Here is a 21722-nt window from a genome sequence, read left to right as displayed (position 1 = left end):
TGTCCAGAGCCCGCTGTAAGCTGCAAGGTTTTTTGCTGTGATTTCCCATGTTCTTCATCTGTTGACTCCGTGTAGAACACAGCCTACCTCCACTGGAGCAAGGCAGTTTTTGGATTTTTACTCAGAATCGGGGAGAAGTGGGAGGGAGAGGTCTGGTATCTAAGCAGAGCCAAGGTCTTAGCTCAATATTTAACAGACCTGTTCTCAAACTTGTTGGCTGTTTCTCCCTTGGGGATTTCTCACTGCCCCTCCTCTATGCAAGCTCCTCCCATCTGTATACTTGTCTTCATCCAGCTGCCCCCAAAACCTCATGATTCTTAACCACTGTATTCCTTGGGGTGATTCCTGCCATCCTGCCTTAGCCCACTAGGCCCCCTTTCCACAACTAGACTGGCCTGTCAGAAGTATTTGCCAGGTAGACACGGTTCTCCCCTTAAAAATCGTGTGTTCAGCTGTACAAACTTAGGGCTGTTCAGACTTGTGGTCAGAGTAACAATTTCTCCCGAAGATGTCCATGTCCTAATCTGTGAGTCTGGTCCACAAAACAAAAGGGAGTTTAAGGTAGCAGATGGAATTACGGTTGCTAACCGGTTGACCTTAATAAGATTAGACTGGGCCCACCCAGGCAATCCAGGATTAAAAGAGGGAGACAAAAGAAGAGACTTGGAAGAAACACAGCTATCAGTAGTTTTGAAGCGGGAGGAAGGGGCCACAGCCAAGGGATGCAGGTGTCCTCTGGAAGCTGGAAAAGGCGAGAACACTGTGTCTCCCCCGAGCCTCCAGAAGGGACGCAGCCCAGCCAGCACCTTCACTTTGAAGGTGTGCCCACTGAGACCATTTGGACTTCAGAGTGGCAGGGCTGCAAGGTGCTAAAACCGTGCCATTTTAAGCCAGTAAGTGTGTGGTAATTTAAAGCAGCAACAGAAAACTAATACAGGTCTTATGAGAAGTTTTCCTCATTTTTACCTCATTTCCTAAAATTTTTGGACTTAAAAATCGTTCCATCATCCTTCACGATAGTAGACTTCATCCCATGAAGGCCGTGGCTAATTATCTGAGTAACGAACGGGCTGGGGGAAAGTACACAAGAGCGTAGAAGATCTAAGCTTCCACCTGGCCAGGTGGCGGGTGATTCAGAAGCTCCTTTGCTGTAATGTAGACCTGACCTGATGTCAAGGTCCAAGTCCAGGTTAATGGAAGGGCATTAAGACCCCACTGACTCAGGCCTGGGCACCGACGCCGGCACAGACAGCCTCAAAGTGGAAGAAATGACGAAGTGCAAGTGCATCATTTGTGAACCTGCCAGTTGTTCATTTGAATAGTATCAGATTAAAAGTGGCATATGAAATCATTTTCATGGAAATAGCTTTGTGAAATAAAGGCCCCTTGGGGATATTTGAGCAACGCCCATGCTTTCTGAATGCCTGTGTTTTGTTCAGTCAAGGGGCCTCCTTCAGTCCCCACTGTCCTTTGACGAATGCCATTTTCTCAACAGAATTCTTGTATGGGGGTGCGTGGGAAGGGGGGTTCACTGTTGAGCTGGCCAGAAAATCCATAGCATATGCTTGGTCCTATTCAGTTAAAATGTGAGTTTATGTAACTTGTAAAAAAATTATTTTAGCCACTGTCACCGTGTGAACTGTAATGGAGCGTTTCGCAGAGGAGAGGTGAAATGCAGTCTAGGTCCAGCGTATACTTCCAAAAGCAGGACGGCTCAGGGGCACTTCCAGTTCACAACCTGCATGCATTTCCTGAGCAAGGGGTTCTAGGCTGAGTCACCACCAACAATATTAAGGCTCTTACTGACTGAAAATAAACTGCCAGTGGAAGCTCGTCAGTGGTACACAAGGATCAGATCCCCCCAGACTGGTAAGGAAGTAGACAGACTCATATGCCGTTTAGAATTACGGCTGCAAAGCAAACCAGGCAGTATGTTTAGATACACTGTCTTCTGGATGAGAGTCAGCAGTAATTAAATGAACAGTCATGAACATAACTGCTTCAGGAGGTTTATTCAGTTACAGTGTATTTTCCAGTCACGGGGAGTCTCATATTTAACCTTGCTTTTTCCTTTAATCCACTAACATATTCTGAACCCAGTCAAGAGCTGCTTTTGATAGAAAGCAAATGAGGGAGTGGGCACAGTGGCTCTTTCAGAGTGGATTGCTTTTCAGAGTTCTTTTCCCAATTAAAAAACACCTTCCAGAAGAGAAAGATGTTACTTGCATTCTTCTGTTTCTCCCTTAAGGCCAGTCTGAAGGCCACTTGCGCAAAGAAACAGGCGCTGTGCTGGGTGAACAGGATTGGCTTTGCATGCTCTGACAGTTCCCACTTCACTGTCAGAATCATCTGGGTAGAGGCCAGAGCTTAAACCAGTCTGCATGTGTATAAAAAAAAAAAAAAAAAGAAAGAAAAGAAAAGCAAAACAGGTCTTTCTGGACTTGGCACCAGGGCTCCTGGGGTCAGGTCCGTGTTTGCAGAGGAAGCCTGAGGGCCAGCTCGGTCAGATGCCCCATGTCTGGCTGTTTGCTTCGCTTCTTGATGTATTCCAGGGTCTTCACCTAGGAGCGAAGAGAAAGACTCATCTCCTTTCTGTTCGTACTTCTCTATCCTTGGGGCCCAAGGCTCCAACAAACCAGCTTATGCTTTCTTAGCAGAGAAGGCAGAAGAAACCAGTTTTTAAATGAGACTCCTTAGATTACAACGTGCTCTTAAAATCACCAGGAATGACTGATGTTTCCGTATGTGTGGTTTTTATTCAGCGGGAACTAACTCTTAATACTGTCAGTCCTCCCTTGGTTCTAGGACCCCCCACTGATACCAAACTCCAAGGCTACTCAATCTCTCATATATAATGGTGTAGTATTTACATATAACCTACATACATCCTCCCGTATGTTGAAGTCACCTCTAGATTACTTACAATACCTAACACAATGTAAATGGTATGTAAACAGTCGCTGGTACATGGCAAATTCTGGATTTGCTTTTTGCAACTTTCCAGAATTGTTTTCCCCCTGAATATTTTTAATCTGCAGTTGGTTGAATCCGAGGATGTGGGACCTGCAGATATGGAAAGCCGTCTGTACTTTGTAGGGCCAGGCGCCTTTCTAGAAGGGCAGACTGGGGCCGTTTGATGTCCAGGCCCTGACGCCGTGTTGGGGCCAGCTGTGTCCGGCCTGTGGGCTTGTGTCGCTGGCCAGGATACCCGTGCCTGGGGAGGCCCCCCACCCCGAGTGCCTCACCATGGTCCTGGTGTCTGCACAGCCGTGCCTCTGGGCCAGGTGCCACAGGTTGACGGAGAGCTGGTTGAGCCTGTTGTTGCGCAGGTCCCCGTGGGCCAAGATGCTGTTGAAGAAGGAGAGGCCCAAGGCGCTCTGGCGCTTCAGGGCCTGAAACAGAAAAGGGAGGTTACTCCCGGCGCCGGGGCGCAGGCCCGGTTCAGCGTGGGCGTGGCCCTGGGTCCCAGGGCCAGCTCTACTACAGATCTTCTGGAGGGTGAGCTGCTTAGCCTCCCCGAGTCCCAGCTGCTTCGCCTGTAGGACAGTTAAGGTGACACCAGCTCACAGAGTGAAGCCCTGCTCTGTGCCTCCCACGTGGGCATCTCCCGTGGACTGGAAGCAGAAGCCAGTGATGCGCTCATGAGACTCAGCGCTCCGTGGGGTCAAGGAATGAAACTGAACCCCGCAGTGATGGGCCTTCTTGCTTTAATGCAAGTACAAGTGAAAACCGAAAGGCTGATGTGTCCTCAGGCCACCCAAAATTTCAGTCACTCTTCCCGCCCTCTGGGTGCTGGTAATGAAGACCAAAGCCAGCTCCCCATGAACAATGTTAATGGTCCCCGAGGCTTGGTGCCCATGCCCAGCTTTTGAGAACCATTCTATACTCCTAACACCAGATCTTTCCTCTCTTGCTAAATAATCTGATGTGAAAGGTACTCAAACAAGGAAAGTCTAACCAAAATGTCAAGAGTAGAACAAACCTGAACCCCAGCTTTTCATGGCAAAGACAAAAAAGGGAAAACCTCCAAAACGGTACAGGCCCAGGAGAAAGGTTACCAGCTCCCAGAGGTAAACAAAGGCACCAGGGACAGTCCAAGCCAACAGGTGAGCCTTAACAGGGGACCAGGTCAGACCACACATCTGTGTGGCCTGTGATATCCCTGCTGGGCGCTCTGGGCTGGCACTGCAGACATCAGGGCTGCCAGGAGCCTCGAGCATCTGCTTTGCTCCTTGGCAGCTAACGGGCAGGGAGCCCTTACAGAGTGCCAGGTATGATGCTCTGTGCTTCACACGACTCACTGAATCTTCACAGCAGCCCTTGGTAGGTAGGCAGGATTCTAGAGCTGTCCTCCAGGATCCCTGGCCCCTGGTTATTCAAACACTAATCCAGGTGCTGCTGTGAAGGGACTTAATTACAGGTGTAATTAAGGGTATGGACCTTAGGGAGATAATCCTGGATTAGCTGGGTGGGCCCAATCCAATCACTTGAGCCCTAAAAAGCAGAGAACTTTCTCAGGCTGGAGACAGAGGCAAGCAGCAGACGAGGAAAGATGAGGCTGAAGGGGAAACCAGAGAGACTCGAAGCATGAGAAGGACATGACCCACCAGTGCTGGCTTTCAAGATGGAAGAAGGAAGCTGAGAGCCAAGGAACCACCCATAGCCAACGGCCAGCAAGGAAACAGGGTCTCAGTCCTAAACTACAGGGAACTGAAGTCTACCGACTCACATGACCTGGGAAGTGGGTTCTTCCCAGTGCCTCCCGGTAAGAGTCAGCCGGTCAGCACCTTCATTTTGGCCTTGGGAAACCCACAGCAGAGAAACTGGCCCAACCATCACAACTTCTGACCCGCCAGACTGTAAGATCAGAAATGAGGGCTATTTTAAGTCTGTGGAGACTTAAAGCCGTGACAGGAAACCAGAGCACGCCCATTTTGCAGATAAGGCACTCGAAGGTCAGAAAGCTTCAGGCACTTGCTCAGGGGCCACAGCCAGCAAATGCGGAGGGAGGATCTGAGGTCCAGCCATCCAACTCTGGAGCCCGTGCTGGCACCCACAGCCTCCCATGGCCCTCTCCAGTTTATCAGATAGACCCATGGTTAGCCATACACCCACGGTGAGCATCACATTAGGGATCCAAATTCTGAAGCGGCTAAGAGGTCTGCCCAATGCACCTGCACAGTTTCACCCAGGGAAGTAGGAATGGTGTGATGTGGTTTAGATCAATACATACTTTTCCCAACCAACCTACCAACTGTCCATCATCCAACCATCCTTCCCCGTGTGGAGCCCACGGAGTAGCAGACTGTGCTAACTGCTAAGCCAACGTAGCCCCTCCTCCAGTGGAGGAGGAAACAGCACAATGAGCTGCCCAGGAGCAACTTCCGATGCAGCTGGGTGAGGGTGGCTGAGTGACTGAAGAGCCTGCCTCGGCAATAGCCCGGGCCAGGTGACGTCGCAGAAGCAGCCGAGCCGACTGAACAGCACGGCCGTCAAGGAGTGGGGTCCAGCTGCCCAGTCCCAAGCCGGCGGACACGGGGAGAGAAGGTGGCACCTACCTGGCACCGACTCATTAACTGGCTAGCAACTGCCCGCTCTGGGTTCCTCTGGTCAGTGAGCTCCGTCCCAGTTGGGAGCCTGGGCAGACATCATCCAGTGGGCTCCAGCCCGTGCTGCTCGCCTTTTAAACTGGCCCTCATCTGATGCCTGGGGAACAGGAGGACCCCCTGTGTTCTGCTCAGATCTAGAGGTCCTCACTAATAGAAAATTCTCTCAAATCCAACTTGAAAAGTCTCCCCGAGAGAGGCCCTTTAACTACACTTCACTGAAGCGGGAGAGAGTTTCAGAAAGTCAAACAAGGGAGACGATAGCTCACTGGCTATTTATTATTCTGTATCTTTTCCAGCATTTTTTCCTACAAGCTCAATTCGAATGTGTTTTAAATGCACACAGCCCATTAGAGATGAAATTGTTAGAGATGGGTCTGGGGAATGAGAAAGCATGCCGCCAATGTGCAAAGATCCGGAAAACTAAGAACACATTACAAGAGGACCAAATCAGGGCCTCGAGCCCCCTCCTCACTCCAGGGAGGCTTTAAATAGAAAAGAGCTTCTTTTCATCCTTTTCCCATGAGAACTGTCATTTCCAGGAAGTTGTAAGGGTCTGGCATGGTTCCCAGCTTCACCACACCCAGACGGCTTCATAAAGCTCGTGATTAAAACAGGGCTGGCTCCTTCTCGTGGATTTAGAGGACAATTCTGGAAGCAGGGCCGCGATCAGGGCTGAGAGATGAGACCCTGAGCACGGGCACCAGCACGGGGTTTTCACAGGGCGAAGCTTTGCTCCCTACCAGGCAAAGGGAGGTCTCCCAGCACCGGGCCCTCGAGGACCCCACCCCTGAGGCCCCTGTGCCCAGTTTCACAGTGCGTTGTTAAAGTGAAAGATGATATGTTCCATTTCAGCTCCATCCACCCATATTTTTCCTAATAAATGTGCATATACGGACAGACATTTTCAGTGAGTGTCCCTGGTATTTATGTGAGTTGAAATGTTCTTCGGAAACATTCCGGCCTTGCTCTTCTTTCAGAATTCTGTTTAGAGTTGTTATCACCATTAGCGCCTCCTCCCCCAAGAGAAAAAGAGGCCAATGTGAAAATAAAATTGTTCCAGATTATATGGTTCTGGGCTCTATTTTTACTGTGGGCCTGGGGGTCCCAGGCTACGGTCGTTTATGCTGTCGGCGGCCGCCCCTGAGTACACCCAGCTGCTGCATCAGAGTGAAGAAATGCACTTTCAAGCCACGTGGCACATGTTTCTTGGGCACATCTTGTCAAACACACTGCCCTGTTCTCAGAGGCCCCAGGCAAGAAGCTGGAGCCAGAGCCCACGGTTGTAAAGATGGGGGGTGGGGCTAAGAATTCTCCACAGCAGGGAGAGCAGAGGGCACGCGGTCAGTGTAACCAGTGCAAGCTGACAGTGAAGGACCCACCCCCACTATAGGGTACAGGGCTCTCTCCCGAAAGCCACCTACCGCAGAGACCAAGCTTACACGCATTCGAAAAAGGCCTTCCAGTTGGAGAAGGGGAGTTAACCTCTTCTAACACTAACCAGTTTGATAAACCAGTTCCTGAAGAAATGGGTTCTGATGCTGCCTCCTCCACCCACAGCCAGTGCCCTCTGGCACTAACTTTCCCAGAGTTCTGCAGCCCTGCACCCAGCAGGTCCCCAGGGTCAGCGGGACACGCCCACATCCTCCCTCCCTAGAGAGGGTGCTAGCAGGTACTTGGGGCCCCCAGGGCGGCAGTGGTTCTGTATTTTTCCTCTGCCTTCTGGACTGCTAACCTTAAGGCTGGACCTTCCTGCAGTGCCCCTGACCTTGGCAGAGGCCACTAGGGAATGGAGTCCAGAAAAAATCCCACTCTCTCCAGGACTTGCTTGAATAGTCTGGGGAGAACAGGAACCCAGGACATAAATGTACGTCACGTGTGTGTGCACCCGCAGCTACAGAATATCCTTCTGGTTTTGAGTGGGGTGGGGAAGGGGATAAGGGTAACAGTGGTATTCTACACAGTCCTAGAAGTAAATAAGAACTAAATTAAAAATCCAGTTTGATCTTATTTTATCTTCAAAGGGCTTGGTGGGGTGGGAGTTATAGGAGCAAATCCTAGGAAAGAGAGACTCTGGGTTTGGGAAGGAAGTGGGCGCTGGGAAGCGGCTGGAAACCGAGCAGTCCGGAATCTGTCTTGGGTTTGGGAAAGGCAACTGGTGGGTGGGTGAGTGGCAGTCAGAGGAAACAGGAGTCTGCCAACATGAGATCAGGAACGAGCTGTCAGGTTGCCTCTTGCTCGGTGGGAATAACAAAACTGAAATGCTCGGAGCTGCAAGCAGACAGCTCGGGGTGGTGAAGACAAGACCCGGGGGCGAGGTGTGGGGCACGTGGCGGCAGAAAGTCCGAGACCAGCTGACCAGGGGAAGGATGCAGAGAAAGGTCAGGCACCAGTTTTGACTCCAGAGTCCCTGCCAACCTCCGCACCTTGATGACACCACAGGCATCAACCTTAACACAACGCCCGAAAGACCAACTCCGCCAAGCCTGAGACAGGGCTTCTGGGATCTGTCTGTCACCCACGTGTTTGGGCTGAAGCTACAAAAATGGAGTGACTGGGGAAGGGCATCAGGGAGTTATTGAGGTTGTACTATAATACGGAATCATACTGAAATCATCCATATGGAAAATATGGAGAATATTCTATATGGATCATATGGAGAATGTGGAAAAACTGCTCTGAAAAGGCAGATGCAACATCTGATAAAAGAATATACTCTGTGGATGAAAGCACGGGCTCTAGAAGACCGCCTTGGCCATATTCCATAGGTACCACTCCAGGACTCCGTGTCCTCATCTGGAAAGTGTAGAAGGATCACTGGACAGTTGTGAGAATTAGACGAAAGTTCTCCAAGCTAGACTCACACATAATAAAGGCTGGGAAAATGTAACTTACCGTCGTGGTGGGGCAATAGCCACATGCCACTTCTTAAAAGATAACTGGCAAGGCCTTGACTAAGGAGGGCAATGCGACGGTTAAGAGTTCAGGCCGGGGCATCTGGGTGGGGACCGTGTTCTGTCATGACCAGAGGAAACCGGGGGCTCTGGAAACCTCTCTGAGCCAAGGAGAATGAACACAGCACCTACGTCCCAGGGCTGTCGTGGGTGTTAAAAGGACTGAGGTCGTTATTTAGCCCACATGCCTGTATGTCAAGCTGTCTGAGGTGGGGATGCCATGGTGAGTGACAGAAGGACCCCAGAGACCCTGTCTCAGGCACAGGCAGGTCTCCAAGAACCACACCTCGAGGTCTGGTCCCATGAAGCTTACATTCTGCGGGGGGAGGCAGGCAACTGACAAGTGAACACACCGAGCATCACAGGGACAGCACAGAGGTTCTGCAGGAGGGCGGTGGCCACGTGACACGGGGTCAGGGAGGGCCACTCTGAGGAGGCACTTGAGCTGAGACCTGAATGACGAGAAGGGCAGCAGGGGCACCAGGCAGGCAGAACACGGCGGGACCAGAGGCCCCCGGGCCCTCAATGAATGGTCTACCCAGAAGCACGAACCAATGTCCAACCACCCAGGGAAGTTGCTTTCAGGGCGAGCGACGAGGGTCGGGGAGCCAGAGGCACCTACCTCGTCCTTGGCCAGGGTCTTCAGATGCTCCAGGATCTGAGCCATCACCGTCTCACACAGCTTGTTGTTTTCAGCCAGAAACTTGGAGTCTCCCCCATAGAGGCTGTCGTTGGAGTCGACTGATGGAAGAAACCAGAGCAGTGAGATATTCCAAGCCCGAGGCCAGGGACAGGCAGCCACATGGCACGCGGTGTCAGCAGGTGGCAGGAACGCACAACAGGACATGTGGAAATGGCGAGAATTTCCCACTGGGCTTGGGGCCTCAGGGAGTCACAGGGCAAATGCCTGGCCTTCTAGACAGTCTGAGCCAGAGACCTGAGGTGGAAGTCGTGCCCCCCTGAGCCAGTAGGGGACAACAAGCTTCACAGAGACCATGAGAATAGCTGCCAATGCTGAGCAGCCGTGTACCAGGTGCTGGGCTCAGTGCTCCACATACATTACTGCAGAACCTTCATAACCAGCACACACAACGGATGATGGATGGGGAAACTGAGGCTTGGTGGCCGTCCCAGCTAGGCTCCCAAACTGGGAGGTTCGTTTCAAAGCCTAAGCTATTAAGCATAGCCCCCAGCTGCCTGCCCCATCACTCAGCCTCAAAACTCTCACAGGTGGAACATAAGGTCCCCGTGTTTTCTTGTGAACCTGAGTCCTCTCACCAAAAAGTCCCCCACTCTCTGCCTGGGCACCTCCTGTGACAGCCGCTGTCCAGAGAAAGATCAGCCTGCAAGGACAGCCTGAGTTTGACCTCCCTTCCTCCTTCCTTCCTACCGACCTTGCAGGAAGCATGACCTCCAGGTGAGGAAGGAAAGACTCTGCAGGGCGCTGCTTTGCACTCTGCTTGTTTCACTTAATAAGATGTGGCGGAGCTATTTCCGTATCAGCTGGTCCCTCCTGTGGACACATAAGTTGTTCTTTCTTTTCTTGGTCTCGTTTTCTCTTGGGGTGGGGGTGGTTGGTGGGCAGCCGAGGGCCAGGGCCAGGGCCAGGGCCAGGGCCAGGCTGCTGCAAAGTCATTGTCTGTAATAAAATTGCAACCTCCGCCTTGCAAAATCAGTTCTTTCCTTCCATACCTACACACCTTTTCTCACCAGATCCTTTTTAAACTGCTTTCACCCCAACTCTCAAACGCCGACATGCATGTGGCTGAGCACAGTCATTTCCACCTGCAGTGAACAAGCGCTCAGTTCAGTGCAGAAGCCTTGCAGCCCCCCTCAGTGCTACGTGGTCAAGGAGGGGAAAGTGCAGTGGTCTTTGAAATTTCTGACCCGAGGTCTAAAATTTGGCCACAGTCCCAGGTGCCGTGACATCTGATAAGCCAGAGGCCATGCAGGTGCCTCGGGAGGGTGTGGCGGTGCTTACACGGCCACATACACACAGTGCTAATCCAGTTCATGGTTTAGAGGCATCTTCAATAAACCGAGTCAGCTTAGCTCATCTGCTGGAATGTAATTTGCTGTGCTCTTCTTGGTCCGACTCATCACCACCCCTAGCTAAGGAACAAGCGAAGAAGATCCTGTCTCTCAGGCATACACGATTCAAAAGCGATTTATGAGGTCACAGTTGTGTGATGCAAACAAGAGGTGACACAGGTGGGGGACACGTGGCACTCGGCTGAGCTTGCAGACGGGAGAGGTGGAGCGTGAGGGCCACAGTGGACGGCCCCATCAGGATCAGAGTCACGAGCTGTCTGTTGGGGCCGCACAGACTATTCACGGGACTGCTGGCAACAAGCTACAGAACCAGGGGACCACGTGTAACAGAACAGGCAACGGCCATAAAGACGAGAAAAGCCAGGTACGACGTGCAGGGATGGCTTCGAAGCTTTAAAGAGAGTGACCCTACTGGGGTCACTTGTAGAAAAATGGGCAATTATATCAATAGTCAATGCATCCAAAATACATCTAAATGCCCTATAATTCTATGAAAAAAAATTCAACTTCACCAGTAATCAAAGTACAGAAAACTAAAACCACAGAATTTTTTTTAAAAAACATCACCTGTCAGACTAACAAAGGTGAGAAAGAATAATACCTAGTTTTGATGTAGGTCTGGGAAAGCTACTGGTGGGAACATAAGAGTTTGCAAATAGGTAAGGAATGTCCAGGAGCCACTTGGCACCCATTAGGACAGCTGTTACTAAAAACAACAACGAAACAAAAGGAGGGTGAGACGTGCTGATGAAGACGTGGAGACGCTGGGAACCTCTCGCTTTGCAGGTGGGGATGTAAAAGGGTACAGCTGCTGTGGAAAAGTTTAGTGGTTCCTCAAAGAGTTAAACAGAACTGTCCTATGATCCAGCAACTCCAATGATGCATATACCCAAGGAAGTAAAAGCAGAGACTCAAACAGATAACTGTACACGAATGTTCAAGCAGCATTATCCACAACAGCCAAAAGGCAGAAAGAACCCAAGTTTGTTCACTGATGGATGGACGGACAAGCACAATGTGGTTTATCCACACAACGGGTAACCATGGAAAGGAGTGAAATTCTGATATGCGTTACAACACAGATGAATCCTGAAAGCATTAGGACCAGTGAGATGTGCCAGGCACAGAAGGACCAAGATGGTGTGAGTCCACTTACGTGAGGTACCTAGAAGAGGCAAATTCACAAAGACAGGAAGTAGAACAGGGGTCACCAGAGGCTAAGGGGGAGGGCGAATGAGAAGTTATTGTTTATCGGGTACAGAGCTTGTTTGGGATGATGAAAAAATTCTGGAAATGGATAATGGTGATGGTTGCATAACACTGCAAATATACTCAATAAAACTGAATTGTGCATTTAAAAATAGTTAAAATGGTAAATTTTATGCTATATATATTTTAAAACTATTTCTATTTTACTCAGAAAAAAAAAGTTTTAGTACAGAGAAAGCCTTTGATAGGTCTTTGACTGAGGAAAACCACTCCCAAGGGATTTAGCCTAAGAAAATCACTCCACAGGTGTACAAAGATGCATGTATGTGATGTTCACTGTTTCATTATAAAGAGCAATGTTCACTATATGTTCAGTGTACGTTCATTATAAATGTTGTATATACTGGTGAGAGAAGAAGCAATATAAATGTCTACCAAGAGTCTTGATTAAATGCTCCGTGGCATTAGCATTAAATAAAATATCACGAAGACAATAAAAGTATATGATCTACAGCTGTTAACTACCACGTGCTACACTGTACTGTTGCTCCAATACACTGTTACTAAAAGATATTTACAATATACTATTAATAAAAAATAACAGAACAGTATACATAGGAAAGCCCCATATATACAGCACACAGATATATATCTACATGTATTTCCTAAGTGATAACTTCCTAAGAACCAATTTTTTCAATTTGAAAAACTATATGTTATTATTTTGCATATTTCCTGCAATCTGCCTTGAACCTTTCGGGGAATGGGACAGGTATAACCATACAGTGATTAGTTAATTGATAAAACAATTAACTATTATAATGAGTATTTTAATTAATAACTTCAGAGATACTTCATGGATATTTCTGATTGCTCTTTAAAGAATAACAACTCCTCCATTTATCCTAGCTTTTTAGTCTAAAAAAGGTGAAGGCTGCAGAAAAGTGGGGAAAACAGTACACTGAACACCTGCCTATCGCTCACCCAGCGTCCCCAGTTGATACCATTCTGCCCCTTCTGTGCAAGCTCTCTGACTTGCTATCTCCACAACACTCTCACACACAGACAGATAAACACATTTTTTTTTTTTTTGTCTGAACCATTTGTAAGCAGGTTGTGGACTTATTGCCCAAGAAGGAGAACAACTGGTCTCCTCGCCCCCCAGCATCTGTCTGCAGGAAACCTCTCCTCCAGGCCTGAGCTGCCTGTTCACGGGGACTCTCCGGGGGAGCACTCTCCCGGGCCGCCGGTGCCTCTGCGGCGGTTCCCATGACACAGGCTGGGGGTGGGCTGCCCTGGCCGCAGGTGTCCGGCCCAGGATTCCTGAGACGGCTCTGGCTCTGGCTGCTGTGTCTCAACTGCTGTCCATGATGCGGAGGATGGCAGTGACTCTTGTAAAAAGAGAAAGAATCTGATTCAGCCATTCACCAGCATCTGCTTTTGCAGGCTGATAAAACTGCAGCTGGTGAAGGAACGTGTCAGTCCACCGCTGAGGACGAGGGCAGTTGCTGGCATAAACCCCAGGCTCACTCTGAGCTGGAATCTACTCTTTCAGACCAGCCCAGCAGCAGTAGAGAAGAGAGAAGGTCTAGGACCGCCTTGGCCAGCCACCCAAGCTCAGGCTTCCTGCCCAGGGGGGCCAGAGGTGTGTTCACAGCAGGCTGCTCACCTCCAGGCGTGCGTGGACACGCAACACACATACCCATGCACACCCTCACGCATGCGCACAAACCCTACTGAACGAGGGCCTGCTCTATGCCAGGGTCCAGGAGCTGGCGACCTGGTGGGGAACAGGCCAGCCTGGTCCTGCCTTCACGGAGCTCACAGCCCATAAGGAGGTGCAGGCGGACAAACAGGCAGTTACAACAGCGCGTGCTGAACGTCGGGAGAGGGCGGCACAGGGTCACAAGATCCTCAAATCTAGGCGCAGGATGGAATTCAGGAATTAGGGAGAGCTAGCCTGGGCCCTGAAGGTTGAACTCATCAGAGAAAGTGTAAAAGGGGGTCAGGAGTGGGGAAGGGAGTTTTCATGCTAACGCTTGGTGACAAGGGCGGAAGGCAGGGAGGGAGGGTGGAAAGGGCGAATTTGAGAGTTAGAAGTAATGGGTCAGGCCAGAGTGCAGAGTGGGCCTGAGAGTCCAGACGGGGGCCCACAAGGGGGAGGAATAAGATCCCTGGCAAACGGCCACTAAAAACAGCCCAGGATCTGTGCATCTGTCTGGCCCTGAGGTCAGTACCCCAAATGCTTCAAGGGCCTGGCAAGCGCGTGGAGGAGGGAAGGCGCTACGGTGGCTTCCCACGGGCCCCCGGGGCGGTACTCCTCCAACGAGGCACCTAGCTGCACAGGAAATACATAAACATTCCGTGTCAGGAATAGCTCCCCTTCCACATCAAGCACGCTCTCTCGCGTGCGTGCACACAAGCGCTGCAGCTACTGCTCCGGGAAATCTCAGAATGTCCTCTTCTTATTCATCTGGAAGGAAAACAGCCGAGGCATCCTTCATCAATGAAAAAAAAAATCTGACCCCAGTTTTTCAAAAGTTCAAACCTGTGTCAACACTGTCTAAAAGGCTGCCTAGAATGAGACAGGATGAGAAAATGAAGCCCCACCCCCGCCCCGACTCTCTCCTACTGAGACAACTGTCAGGTCACAATTGTGCATCCAGAGTAAACACAGCTGGGCCAAGAAGGCAGCAAAGAAAACCCACCCTCCTGTTTTCATCTCTAAAAGCTAGAAAACAAGTCTCTGCCTGTCAAACATAGCCGCCCTCCCTGCGCTCGTGCTCTGGCTCCTACAGTCCACCCTGCTGTGCTGTGTAGACAGAGGATTCAGTGAATCCACTTAAGGCAGAGAAGAGTGAGGAGCGGGCTCGCTCCGGGGACAGGGTTCTAGGGTTTACAGACCCACTGCCACGCCAGTGTCTGGTCCTCAGAAGTTTCTCTACTGTTCTGAGCCCTCCGTGTGCCCTTCACAAAAGAGGAAATAAGAGGCCCACAAATATAGGAAAAGGACCTGAACTTCATTAGCTGCCAGAGAAATGAACAAGGCTGGCCACGTCAAGGGAACAAGTGCGCCTGGCGGGAGTGTCAAGGGGTGTAAGTATTGTGGAAAACTGAGGCAGTATCTACCGGAGCTGAACACAGCAAATCCCACAAGCTGGCACTTCCACAGTCACGTCCTTGACAGAAGTGCATCCTGAGAGTTACATATTCAGGGATGTTCACAGCAGCACTACTCCTAACAGCCCAGAGCTGTTCATCCATAGGGAAATGAACAAATTCCATCTCATTCATACAGAGGAATACTATACAGCAATGCAAAAGGATGAACTGCAGCTACACAGGACACAGAAGAATCTCACAGACATAACACTGAGTGAAAGAAGGCAGACACCACAGAACGCTTGCTAAACGAGTCCATTTACATAAAAATCAAAACCTGACAGACTGATTTGTAATGCTGGAAGTCAGGAGAGCAGTGTAGCTTTACAGAGGAAAAGTGGTGGTGCTGACTGGGTGGGGGCATGCAGGGGACTTCCAGGCGACTAGTAATGCTTGATTTCCTGACCTGGGTGGTGGTTACCAGGGTGTGTGCACTGTGTGATAATTCACTGAGCTTTATGGTTTATTGTGTATGTGTAACATGATTTACTTTAATTAAAACACTGTCACTTTGTAGTCAAGGAGGCAGCATAACACGCATCCCACAGGGAACTGCACTTCCAGCACTAACTGGCCATGAGCCCTTGAAACCGTGTGGCTGGTAAAACCACACTGTCCTTCTGAGTCTCCCCTTGCTCATATGTAAGACGGGGACACGGATGCCTGTGCTCCTCATAATGCTGTCAGGATTAGAGGACAAAGAGGCCCATGGAGTCTGGCACGCAGGGGGGGCTCAGACTGTGGGAGCCCCTAGCATCACTGACATCAACCAGCCTCCCTACATCACATCTTTAAGTAATATCAGCCCCCGAATCCCAGCCGGAGGAAGCCTCTGAGGGGTAGGACAGAAGGCCATCCTTAGAACTGCACATCTGTTCCCTGGAGTGTCCAGGTGTAGAGACAGTTGCTTAAACCCTGCAGTACATTTCCTGGCCAAAGCACTTTGAACCATAGGGCCATTTTTCAGAAACCAAACATGGGAAGTGAGGGTCTGACAAGCAGGAAGATGCTTCGGCCCAGGGGGCAGAGGTCTGGGACTGGGGCTGTCCTGTGTTACGTCGAAGACATGAGGAGGCGGCTCCCAAACCTGTAGCAGCAAGTTCAAATTGGCTGGTTGCACGTAGCGGAGCAAGGCCGCCTTCCCCCTCCAAGCACCCGATCTCAGGGTCCGGGCCGGGACCCACCTGAGACCGGTCAGGCACTGGCCTGGCATGAAGCTCCTGCATGTGCACATTTAACCACCATTCTAGGCTATCCTGTAGCACACCGAAGACAGCACCGATCCAAAAGCGCCTCTCCCAACTCAACTATCTCCCAAAATGATCCTGGATGCTTGTTAAAGATACAACTGTTGAAGATACAAAGTCTCAGGCCTCTTCCTGGGGATTCTCATTTAGAAGGGACAGGTGGGGCCCGGGAATCTGTATTCTTAAGAGTTGCCCCAGGTAATTCTTAAATTGGGCAAATTTATCAACACCCTGCACTAGAAGTTCATGGTAGGTAACACACAAGGGGATTCAATAAAAGAAAAAATGAGAACACTGCACTTGACATTCAGGAAATTCAAGCACAGTGCAGTCTGGCCGGGGACCCGGCTACCTTTGTCTATGTGGTAGAGGTAGGTCTCCTGGCTCATGGCGGAAAGCAGGTGCAGGACGCAGGTGTAGATGCGGATTTTATCATCACTACTGTCATCCCAGGTGTAGTCCTGGATCACGTTGAGCAGCTCTCGAACAAGAAACAGGACCCCGTGTTCAGGATGATCCTAGTGGAGAACCAAAAAAGGATAAATAATCCCACATACGAAGCAGGAGGTAACAAAATCAAGACAGAAACCCAGGTCCCCTCTCTTCAGCAGCTGTAGCGAAATTAGTGGAGTGTCACCTCTGGCTGAACAACACAGAGAAAAATGACAAAATGTCGTTAACCCCGCTAAGCAACACGCTCCGGTCGGGGGAGACAAGCTTTGAGAGCTTTGGGTCTGAGGAAAGAAAGCAAAGTTACCTGTCAGCTGAATGGCCTGTTTCCAAAATTACAGCCTTCCTCTTATGTGCATAACAGTAAAAAGCCTCGTTCCTCCAACTACGAAAGCTAGATTGCAGGCCTCACAGCAGGTGGCACAGCAGAAAGCCGCCCACCGCGGGCAAACCCCCAAATGACCACTGTCACCGCCAAAGGCACTGGCTTTCAAACACAGCCTCCCTCTTTAGGGTGTTCAACAACGTGAACAGCTAAACCGAGGATCCTCTCCTGGGAGAGGAAGAACCCAGGAGACAGTCCCACACAGAGCTTGTAAGAGTTCTCAGATGCTAAACTGAATCAGTGCTGGAAGCAAAAGAGTCAGCAGCTTCAATTCAGCCCCAGAAAGGTACACGGGATTATGCTGCTCCTCTGCTTAACACCCTCCAAAGACTTCTCTTCCCGTGGAGAATAAATGCCCGGCTCCTGCTGCCATCGCCGCAGCAGGTGCGTCCTGCCCCTCACTCAGTCTAGCGCCACCTTTAAGGCCCCCAGGACCAGTTAGACTGCTCAGGGTCCTGGCCGGACACAGACGGCACACTCTAAAGGGTTAAGCAGTTGAATGAAGGATTATCAGAGGGAAGGGAAATAGTGAGGAAAGATGAGGCACCCAGGGCCTGGCAACAGAGGGAAGCCGCTACCATCCTCGGGCTGAAAGCGGGCGGTGGGGAGAGGAGTTACTGGAACATGCACAGGCTGGAGGAGGCCGCCTGGCAGCAGCCATGGTCTTGAATGAAGAACAAAGCCACTGCCAAACTATGGCAGCAAGCCCTGGGGGACAAATTCCCCAATGACCTCGTTCTCCTCCTGCCCTCCAACCCACTGTCAGTACCTCCCACTGGCTGAACCAGTTGGAAACCGGACAGAAGGAAGCCCCAAGGACGCGCTCTCCAGATGCCAGACTCCCACACAGATCAGACGGAAGGGCCGAGGATGCTCTGGGAGGCAGCTGACATGCTAAGAGTGCTCCGGCCTCCTGGCCCAACTGTTCCCTCAACTGGAATCTTGATTCAAGACTTGGGCCTCCAGATGTCATCTGACTGTCAGCAATTCACAAGGCCCTCCCGATCATCCATTCAGAGCCCCTCACCCGCCCTTGGTCTCTATGTCAAGTCATCTGTCTCATGTTTTCAGAGCAGTTCTCACCATCTGAAACGACCTTATTTATTCCTTTAGCGAACCATCCAACAGTATCTCTTGGATCATCTTTTTTTCATCCTAGCCTATAACCTCCAGAAGGACAAGTACTTTATCTGTTGTGTTGTCCAATAATACACTGCCAGGACTGCCCGGGGGACACACTGGTTCCTGGGACAGTGCTGGGTATACAGCAGGCACCTGGTAGGTAAATAATGTTGAACAGACTACATTTTTTGAGCACCTCCCATGTGCCAGGCACTGAGGTGGCTACAAAACAAATGACAACAGTAACTTTTATGGTAGCTATGAAAGCTACTATAGGTTTTCTACTTTCCAGGAAGATACTTTTATGACACTCCCCCTCCGTATTTCACAGATGGGAAATGAGCCACACTACTGGTGCACAGGGGAACCAGGATTTGAGCTCTGGCAATCTGGCTCCAGGATGGACATTCCTAACTGCTGATACTCTATTTACACTGCCTCTCCTCTCTACAGATGAATGAGGCATGCCTCGGACTTGATGCGGCTGGCTAGCTGGGGGAAGGTACACACAGAGGCTGCTATTTGGGATTCAGGCATGGAGTATGAGAAGCTCTAACCGAGGCGGGTGGGAGTTAACAGCTATGTAATCCAATGTGTGGATAAACAGCAGCGATACCCTCAATGGGTAAGAATGAGGGTGGAGGGGTGCGAAGTGTATTGTACAGCTGTTAACATCTCCAGGAGTTGCTGCTAGGACACTGGCACGAAAAGGGCACGTGATGATCTGAAGTCTGAATACCTCTAACTCTACACATGCAAACTGCCCACACCGTGGTCTGCCTCCCGTTTCCAGAGTCAGTCTCAGCTGGCAACGTCCTACTGCCTTTCTTTGCTAACAGCTGTTTCTAACTAGGCTATTTCGTTCTGCTATGTGGATGCTCAAAATATATTTTATTTCAGGATCTGCCTTGGAAAGCGACAACAATCTGAATGTTCCAGTAACTTAATTTCAACACAAACTGCCATAACTATCGTGAGAGAGCATTCAACACAGCTTCAAAAAGGTGGAGGAAGGGGTAACGCAGACATGAAGGCTTGTAGCAAGCCATTTCCGTGAGCTTTTGTTCACGACCGAAGAGACCAAGAGATTATTTCCAACCTTCTCTACAAGGAAAAAATTCTCCACATGATATCCACGCTTCAGTGATTGTTAACATTTTCAAAAAAAAAAAAGAAAATTGTACTTTGATGGCTCAGTGCCAGCAACTGAAGCAAGGCAAACACAGATTTTTTTTTTTTTTTTAAGAAGGAAAAAAGATCCTGGGTTCAGCTGGCAATCCAAGCGGGAAAAGGTTCCCCTGGGGTCTCCCTTACAGCAAACAAATGCTTCCAAGGGGGCTCCCAAGGGGGCTCCCAAGGGGCACCTGGGAGAGACTCAAATCTCTCTCTCTCTCAGCTGGATGAAAAGGAGGCTTGGCTTCCATCATTCACAACATCCCTTTGGGTCCTTGGTTGGCGGGAATCTTTCCATTCAATGTCACTCCTTGGGAGAAGGAATCCCCTAGAAATGACTAACTTCCCAGAGAGCTGAGAGAGGCAGTGAAGGCAGCGCTGAGCACACACATCCTGACTTGGAACTCTCTTTCCTGGACACTTAGACTAGCTGGCGACCCTGGGCAGGTCACTTCACCTCCCTGTGCCAGGGTCTGCTTCTGTGAAATGAGGATAATAGCAGGCTTGTTTGGAGTGAATATTTGTGAACTGCTGGCTGGCTCACTGTAAGAGGTATATAAGCATGTTGAATAAATATTAAAGTCCTTTAGAAAAGGAGCCAGATATATAAAGATAGATTTTTTAAAAGTTTCTTCTGTATAGCACATGGAACTATGTTCAATACTTGTAATCACCTTTAATGAAAAAAAAAATGAAAACGAATATATGTATGTATATGCATGGCTGGGACATTATGCTGTTCACCAGAAACTGACACATTGTAACTGACTGTACTTCAATTTTAAAAAACAGAAAAAAAAGAAAGGAAGGAAGGAAGGGAGGGAGGGAGAGAGGGAGAGAAGGAGCCAGAAATCAGCAGGGCTGGGAGGAAGGGCACGAAAGGAAAGAGGGGCACTGGGGGGATGTGGAGGGGATGGGAGGGCGGGAGACATCACCATGGAGACATGAGGCTGTCGGTAAGTCTATAGAGCTCCCTGGCCTCGCTGGCAGCCCTAGTGCCTGTCCCTCTAGCCTCTTAGGTGCTCCTCACCATGGCTCTCTTCCAGGCCCTCCAGTGCTCTTGGGTGACCCCTCCCACCTCAAGGCCTTTACCCACGCTGTTCCCTCTGCCCAGAACTCCCCCTCCTTCCTCCTCTGCACTTAGCGATCAGCTCAAGACTCACATTCTCAGGGAATTTCCCTAACCCACTTCCCTTCAAATTTGAGATTTTTCAGAGGTCCCTGCAGTTCTTTGTGACACTTGATACAACTGCAGTTAAGTACGTATTTGCTTAGCGTCTGTCTTCTTGAGTGGGTCCACATTTCTCTTGTTCATTCCTCCATTCCCAGATCAAAGAATATTTGCAGAGTAGACAGAATGAATGAAGCTTAGCACCTGGACATCATGTTATGCTGATGGCTGGGCCTTTCATGAAGATAAGCAGTAGAGAAGACATTTCCCTGCTGTGTCCTGATGATTCGTGCCAGAAAACTGACGGTAATAACATTTCCATTGCCTACAAATTTCAACTGAATCAAAACTAGGCCTCCGAAGTGGCAACACTGAACTTGTTCAATTATTCTATTTTTTTGTCCTATCAAATGTTAAAAGAAACGCATTAGTTCAATTATATAGAGAAGACTGGTCTGCAGTCTACCAAGAGGCTGACCACTACTAACACCAAAGCAAAGCAGAATGCTTCAGAATGCTCCAAAAGTGACACTGCTTGCTGAGGAGAGAGGGCTGTCCTGGGGGAATGTTTACTTCTGCATTTGTAAGTAAGAATAAAGTAGGTCAGGTATTTTATTTGGTCTAAAATGACTTCAATTTTTTCCTAAATAAAATGAATCAAAGCTTTTCAAACCCGTTCTTTAAAAAGCCTTGTACAAGCACTGTTGGTGGGAACGCAACATGGTACAGCCACTATAGAAGACAGTACGGAGGTTCCCCAAGAAATTAAAAATGGAACTACCGTATGATCCAGCAATCCTTCCTCCAGGTATTTATCCAAAATAGTTGAAATCAGGATCTCAAAGAGAGATTAGTACTCTCACACTCATTGTAGGACTGTCACCACAGATGAGATGTGGAAGCAACCTAAATGTTTACTGATAGATACATGGATAAAGAAAATATGGTATACGTGTACAGTGGAATACTACTCAGCCTTTAAAAAGGAAGGAAATGCTATCATACACGACAGCACTGGATGAACCTTGAGGATATTATGCTGAGTGAAGTCAGCCAGTCATAGAAAGACAAATATTGTATGATTCCACTTTTATAGGGCATCTAAAATAGTCATGTTCATAGAACCAAAGACCAGAATTCAAGCTCAGGAGGAGGAGGAAATGGGGAGTCACTAAATCAACGAGCTTCACA

General features: G+C 49.5%; 1 protein-coding gene across 2 annotated transcripts in view; it reads right to left on the bottom strand.

Annotated features, from left to right (window-relative positions):
• Positions 1–1993: 1993 nt before the first annotated feature.
• Positions 1994–21722, bottom strand: part of VPS35L (VPS35 endosomal protein sorting factor like) — a 109093-nt gene continuing 89364 nt past the window's right edge. For both annotated transcript variants that reach the window (XM_031433114.2, XM_031433115.2), the window contains 4 exons: positions 16583–16748; positions 9183–9301; positions 3246–3392; positions 1994–2561 (listed from right to left, as the gene is read on the bottom strand). In XM_031433114.2, the coding sequence (XP_031288974.2) occupies positions 2463–2561; positions 3246–3392; positions 9183–9301; positions 16583–16748 (531 nt within the window). In that variant the 3' untranslated portion in view covers positions 1994–2462. The remainder of the gene's footprint in view (positions 2562–3245; positions 3393–9182; positions 9302–16582; positions 16749–21722) is intronic.

This window comes from Camelus dromedarius, chromosome 24 (assembly GCF_036321535.1).
Source record: "Camelus dromedarius isolate mCamDro1 chromosome 24, mCamDro1.pat, whole genome shotgun sequence".
In the NCBI taxonomy this organism is placed as follows: Eukaryota; Metazoa; Chordata; class Mammalia; order Artiodactyla; family Camelidae; genus Camelus; species Camelus dromedarius.
The sequence above is the reverse complement of the archived record's forward strand: the minus strand, read 5'-3'. Positions and strand labels throughout refer to the sequence as shown.